The following is a 7388-nucleotide window of genomic DNA, read 5'->3' as shown; positions in this document are numbered from 1 at the left end:
CATGACAGGTCTAATCTACATGGTGGTGATGTTACATGACAGATCTAATCTACATGGTGTCGATGTTACATGACAGGTCTAATCTACATGGTGTCGATGTTACATGACAGGTCTAATCTACATGGTGGTGATGTTACATGACAGGTCTAATCTACATGGTGTCGATGTTACATGACAGATCTAATCTACATGGTGTCGATGTTACATGACAGGTCTAATCTACATGGTGGTGATGTTACATGACAGGTCTAATCTACATGGTGTCGATGTTACATGACAGGTCTAATCTATATGGTGTCGATGTTACATGACAGATCTAATCTACATGGTGTTGATGTTACATGACAGGTCTAATCTACATGGTGGTGATGTTACATGACAGGTCTAATCTACATGGTGTCGATGTTACATGACAGATCTAATCTACATGGTGGTGATGTTACATGACAGATCTAATCTACATGGTGTTGATATTACATGACAGGTCTAATCTATATGGTGTCGATGTTACATGACAGGTCTAATCTATATGGTGTCGATGTTACATGACAGGTCTAAACTACATGGTGTTGATGTTACATGACAGGTCTAATCTATATGGTGTCGATGTTACATGACAGGTCTAAACTACATGGTGTTGATGTTACATGACAGGTCTAATCTACATGGTGTCGATGTTACATGACAGGTCTAATCTACATGGTGTCGATGTTACATGACAGATCTAATCTACATGGTATTACACGTCTGACAGAACAAATCTGTTCTTGGTTTCTTACCATCAGAAAGAATGTTATTCTACCTTGCTGCTTCTCAGCTGTTTATAAACATTATTACATAGTTGTCCACTGTAAAGACTGTTGATGGATAATAAAGTATCCCCTAGTAACAACAGGAAGAGATAATAATCCGTAAAGTGTGGATTATTATTCCCCTAATAACCTAATAATCTTTTAAACTGTTTAACTATAATCTGGCCATGGCACAGAGAGGTGGATGTCCAGATTACAGTACGGTCAGCGAGCTACGAGGATGTTGCTAATCCCAGATGAAGAGTTTTAAGGATCAACCATTGGTAGTTAATGACACAACACCGTAGTGCACCCTATCAGCAGGTTCTCATCAAACCATCTCATTTCTGAAACAACATTCTAATTCAGAGACAAGATTTCCATACGGGGCTCAGGTTCTTACTTTGAAGATGACAGCCTTTCCACTTTCTGAAATATGCCTCTCCACGTACTTTGAAGACAGAAGATCACTGGGGAGAAGAGGAAACAGAGGAGGAGAAAAGTTAGACAATTACAAATATGAATTCAGAGTTCTGTGTCGGTTAAAGGGATGGAAGAGTGTTAATGAAATGACAGTATTCTCTGGTTATCTCTAGGATTGTCTCTAAGTGTCAGAGCATCCATACCACCAATTATCAGCTGCTACTGATAGAGGACTACTTCCAGCGTGCACACACACACGCGCGCGCGCGCGCGCGATCACACAAACACACAAACACACAAAAAATAATTCTTAACATTCAAGGTCATGTCGTGGATGTGTTTGTACTTGAGAATGAGAGAGAATGAGCAGAAAAGTGAGCCGACAAAAGAAAGGGACAGGGTGAAAGAGAATCAGAAAAAAAGAGAGAAACAGAAAGAGAGAGAAACAGGAAGAGAGAGAAACAGGAAGAGAGAGAAACAGGAAGAGAGAGAAACAGGAAGAGAGAGAGACTAACACACAAGGGCCAGTCAGTCTATGAATGCTTTCTCAGCAAAACTGAGCCTAAGATTCCCCATTGAGTTACAAACTGCAGCCCCAATCTGGGACAGAGATATATGAGCTGTACACACAGCGCTGCAGTGGATAGCTGCCATCTTACCGGCACCTGACCAATTATTTTATTTTGTGTTTTTTTTAAGCTGATCTTAACTTATTTTAGTTCATCATTTTTGTATATAATATTTCCACCATCATTTCCTATAACTGAAAAGAGGTTCTGGACATCAGAACAGTGATCACTAACCTCCATGTAGATGAAGATTTCTACTTGAACGGGTTGGCAGCTGTGGATGTACTGCTCATTTCAGACCAGGCCCTAATTCCCGGGACACGGACGAGGAACGGCTCAAAAGGGACAAATGAGTGGCTTCGTGACGTAGCCGATGTATGTAAGAACTTTAAACAGGTCAACATTCACAAGGCCGGGGGGCCAGACGGATTACCAGGACACGTACTCAGAGCATGCACTGACCAGTACTGGTACCACGTGTATATAGCCAAGTTTTCATTACTCAGTACTGGTACCCCGTGTATACAGCCAAGTTATCATGACTCAGTAATGGTACCCCGTGTATATAGTCAAGTTATCATGACTCAGTAATGGTACCCCGTGTATATAGCCAAGTTATCGTGACTCTGTACTGGTACCACGTGTATATAGCCAAGTTATCATGACTCTGTACTGGTACCACGTGTATATAGCCAAGTTATCATGACTCTGTACTGGTACCACGTGTATATAGCCAAGTTATCGTGACTCTGTACTGGTACCACGTGTATATAGCCAAGTTATCATGACTCTGTACTGGTACCACGTGTATATAGCCAAGTTATCATGACTCTGTACTGGTACCACGTGTATATAGTCAAGTTATCGTGACTCTGTACTGGTACCACGTGTATATAGCCAAGTTATCATGACTCTGTACTGGTACCACGTGTATATAGCCAAGTTATCATGACTCTGTACTGGTACCACGTGTATATAGCCAAGTTATCATGACTCTGTACTGGTACCCCATGTATATAGCCAAGTTATCATGACTCTGTACTGGTACCACGTGTATATAGCCAAGTTATCATGACTCTGTACTGGTACCACGTGTATATAGCCAAGTTATCATGACTCTGTACTGGTACCACGTGTATATAGCCAAGTTATCATGACTCTGTACTGGTACCACGTGTATATAGCCAAGTTATCATGACTCTGTACTGGTACCACGTGTATATAGCCAAGTTATCATGACTCTGTACTGGTACCACGTGTATATAGCCAAGTTATCATGACTCTGTACTGGTACCACGTGTATATAGCCAAGTTATTGTTAGTCATTGTGTATTTATTCTTTGTGTTATTATTATTCTATTATTCTCTCTGTATTGTTGGGAAGGGCCCCTAAGTCCGCATTTCACTGTTAGTCTACATTTGTTGTTAATGAAGAATGCGACTAATAAAATGTGATTTGATTTGACATCCAAACACTAGACAACAGGAAGGACAACCCAGACATAACACACACACAGTAACACACTGCCCTCTACCTCCGCTGGTAAGTTCTTTATTGGTGTCAGTTGAGTTGTTAGGTGTTTGGTGCAACCATTAATGCTGCATCAGGGTGTTTTATGCTCTGCTGAGGTACTGTATCTATGGGAACGCCTGGCTCTACCCCAATATCAGACTCTGTACTTCCCTGGATGTGTATTAGTTGGAGCATCGGGAGTGACACTAAAATCTATAATAAACACCAGCGCGCTGCACCTCAACAGACTCACTCCCAACATTGGCCCAGTGAGCAATCAATCACTTCCAACCGCCTGTCAGCACCCAATCAACAGCCAGTGCTGTGGAGGCGGGGATAGTTTTTCCACTGACTAAGAGATGGAGTGTTTCAAAGTTTATCTCGGGGGGCATACAGAGACCAAGTAGAGGATTTTGTGTATAAAGAATCTGAAAGTGTGTGTCTGTATGTGTATGCCCATGCGTATCTGTGTGTGTGTGTGTGCGTGTGAAATAGCGACACCAGTCACATGACCAAGCAGACGCCTGTCACGATCGTGTGGCGGATTAACGGACCAAAATGCAGCAGTTGGAAAATAAGCCATCTTCTTTTATTTAACAACACGAAGATGAACACGACACAAGAACACTTTACAAACTAACAAAATAACAAAACGACCGTGAAGCTACAAACGTTGTGCACTTACACACACTGGCTACAAACGTTCTTACATAGACAACGCTAGACATATACACTCAACACAAAACCATCTACTACACCCCATAACCCCTTTACCAAATAAACACCCAAAACCAACAAAACATAAACATTACCCATGTCACACCCTGACCTAACTAAAATAATAAAGAAAACCAATAATACTAAGGCCAGGGCGTGACATAACCCCCCCCTTGAGGCGCGAACTCCGGGCGCACCATACACAGTCTAGGGGAGGGTCTGGGTGGGCTTCCATCCACGGTGGCGGCTCCGGCTCTGGTCGCGGTCCCCACGTCACCACAGTACCTAAACACCTCCTAGGCTTCCTCCAAACGACCCCCCTCCACCTTAACCCCATTGCATTCAGGGGCAGTTCCGGACTAAGGGGCAGTACCAGGGTAAGAGGCAGTACCAGGGTCAGGGGCAGTACTAGGGTCAGGGACAGTACCAGGGTCAGGGGCAGTACCAGGGTAAGGGGCAGCACCAGGGTAAGGGGCAGCACCAGGGTAAGGGGCAGCACCAGGGTAAGGGGCAGCTCCGGACTGAGGAATGGCAGCTCCGGACTGAGGGACTGCAGCTCCGGACTGAGGGACTGCAGCTCCGGACTGAGGGATGGCCCATGGCTGGCTGACGGATCTGGCTGCTCATGGCTAGCTGACGGATCTGGCTGCTCATGGCTAGCTGACGGATCTGGCTGCTCATGGCTAGCTGACGGATCTGGCTGCTCATGGCTAGCTGACGGATCTGGCTGCTCATGGCTAGCTGACGGATCTGGCTGCTCATGGCTAGCTGACGGATCTGGCTGCTCATGGCTAGCTGACGGATCTGGCTGCTCATGGCTAGCTGACGGATCTGGCTGCTCATGGCTAGCTGACGGATCTGGCTGCTCATGGCTGGCTGACTGATCTGGCTGCTCCTGTCTGGTTGGCGGCTCTGGCAGATCCTGTCTGGTTGGCGGCTCTGGCAGATCCTGTCTGGTTGGCGGCTCTGGCAGATCCTGTCTGACGGACGGCTCTAGCGGCTCCTGTCTGGCTGGCGGCTCTAGCGGCTCCTGTCTGGCGGACGGCTCAGTGGGCTCATGGCAGACGGGCGGCTTTGCAGGCTCATGGCAGACGGGCGGCTTTGCAGGCTCATTGCAGACGGATGGCTCAGATGGCGCTGGGGAGACGGATGGCTCAGATGGCGCTGGGGAGACGGATGGCTCAGATGGCGCTGGGGAGACGAGCAGTTCAGTCATCGCTGTGCAGACGGCAGACTCCTGCCGGCTGAGGCGCACTGTAGGCCTGGTGCGTGGTGCCGGGACTGGTGGCACCGGGCTGGGGACACGCATCTCAGGGCTAGTGCGGGGAGCAGGAACAGGGCATACTGGACCCTGGGGACGCACATTAGGCCTAGTGCGTGGGGCCGGAACTGGTGGTACCGGACTGGGGACACGCATCTCAGGGCTAATGCGGGGAGCAGCAACAGGATGCACAGGACTCTGGAGACGCACAAAAGGCTTAGTGCGTGGTGCCGGAATTGGTGATACCGGGCTGGAGACACGCACCATAGGACGAGTGCGTGGAGGAGGAACAGGGCTCTGGAGACACACTGGAAGCCTGTTACGTGGTGTAGGCACTGGTGGCACTGAACTGGGGCGGGGAGGTGGCGCCGGAAATACCGGACCGTGCAGGCGTATTGGCTCCCTTGAGCATTGAGCCTGACCAACCTTACCTGGTTGAATGCTCCCCGTTGCCCGACCAGTGCGGGGAGGTGGAATAACCCGCACCGGGCTATGTAGGCGAACCGGGGACACCATGCGTAAGGCTGGTGCCATGTAAACCGGCCCGAGGAGACGCACTGGTGGCCAGATATGTAGGGCCGGCTTCATGACATCCGGCTCAATACTCAATCTAGCCCTGCCAGTGCGGGGAGGTGGAATAACCCGCACCGGGCTATGCACACGTACAGGAGACACCGTGCGCTCTACTGCGTAACACGGTGTCTGCCCGTACTCTCGCTCTCCACGGTAATTACAGGGAGTAGGCGCAGGTTTCCTACCTGACTTCGCCACTCTCCCTTTAAGCCCCCCCCAAAGAAATTTTTTGGGTTTTCCCACAGGCTTCCTACCGCTTCGTCGTGCTGCCTCCATTCGCCGGTATCCCTCCTCGCACTGCGCCAGAGAATCCCAGGCGGGCTCCGGCACTCTCCCTGGGTTGATCGCCCACCTGTCGATCTCCTCCCACGTAGTGTAACCCAGATCCTTTGTAGGTTCCTTTTCCTGCCTCCGAGCTAGCTCCTCATATCGCCGCCTCTCTGCTTTCGCTGCCTCCAGCTCAGCTTTGGGGCGGTTATATTCTCCTGGTACCTCCCGGTCTAAAATTTCCTCCCATGTCCATAAATCCTTGTATTGCTCCTGTTGCCGCTGGTCATGCCGCTTGGTCCTATGGTGGGTAATTCTGTCACGATCGTGTGGCGGATTAACGGACCAAAATGCAGCAGTTGGAAAATAAGCCATCTTCTTTTATTTAACAACACGAAGATGAACACGACACAAGAACACTTTACAAACTAACAAAATAACAAAACGACCGTGAAGCTACAAACGTTGTGCACTTACACACACTGGCTACAAACGTTCTTACATAGACAACGCTAGACATATACACTCAACACAAAACCATCTACTACACCCCATAACCCCTTTACCAAATAAACACCCAAAACCAACAAAACATAAACATTACCCATGTCACACCCTGACCTAACTAAAATAATAAAGAAAACCAATAATACTAAGGCCAGGGCGTGACAACGCCAAACAGCTGGTCAGACACACACACTCTCTCTCTCACACACACACACGTACTGGCATTAAACATCGACAAACAAGGAATAGGGGGAGAGTGAGGGAGGAATGGAGAGAAAGAGGAATGGAGAGAAAGAGGAATGGAGAGAGATGGGAATGGAGAGAAAGTGAGAGACAGAGAGAAGGGGAACTGGGTTTTAGATGACTAACAGACATTCTGTTACAGTAATACAAACAGCAAGGGAGAAGAGATAGAAAGGGAGAGAAAGAGAAAGAGAGAGATAGCGAGCGAGAGGAGTAAGAGATAGGAAAGAGGGATAGAAACGGGGAGTGAAAATAGACGGGGAGAGATGGATGGCAGAGATGAGCAGAGAAGAATAAAAAGCATAGGAACAGTGAAATAGAGAGAAAGGTAGAGAGATCAGCCTCCTTATGCACGTCTCACCATCCTTGTGTGTGTCCTCCAACCCCAAACCGTCTGACGTTGAGACACACAGTTTACTTATTTGTTCTGACAGGGTGTGTGTGTTTAAGATTCAGCTTCTGTGGTCTGTATCAGCCCCCATGCTGAGCGGGTGCCTGGAGAGAGACTGGCGTGCGTACTGAGC

At 48.0% G+C, this 7388-nt stretch overlaps 1 protein-coding gene across 1 annotated transcript in view; it reads right to left on the bottom strand.

The window, feature by feature from the left end:
- Nucleotides 1-7388, bottom strand: part of LOC129857058 (disintegrin and metalloproteinase domain-containing protein 22-like) — a 136526-nt gene that overhangs the window by 84461 nt on the left and 44677 nt on the right. The window contains exon 4 of the mRNA XM_055924961.1: nt 1195-1261. Within this exon, the coding sequence (XP_055780936.1) occupies nt 1195-1261 (67 nt within the window). The remainder of the gene's footprint in view (nt 1-1194; nt 1262-7388) is intronic.

This window comes from Salvelinus fontinalis, chromosome 6, assembly GCF_029448725.1.
Source record: "Salvelinus fontinalis isolate EN_2023a chromosome 6, ASM2944872v1, whole genome shotgun sequence".
Taxonomy (NCBI): domain Eukaryota; kingdom Metazoa; phylum Chordata; class Actinopteri; order Salmoniformes; family Salmonidae; genus Salvelinus; species Salvelinus fontinalis.
This window is presented reverse-complemented; position numbering and strand designations above follow the sequence as displayed.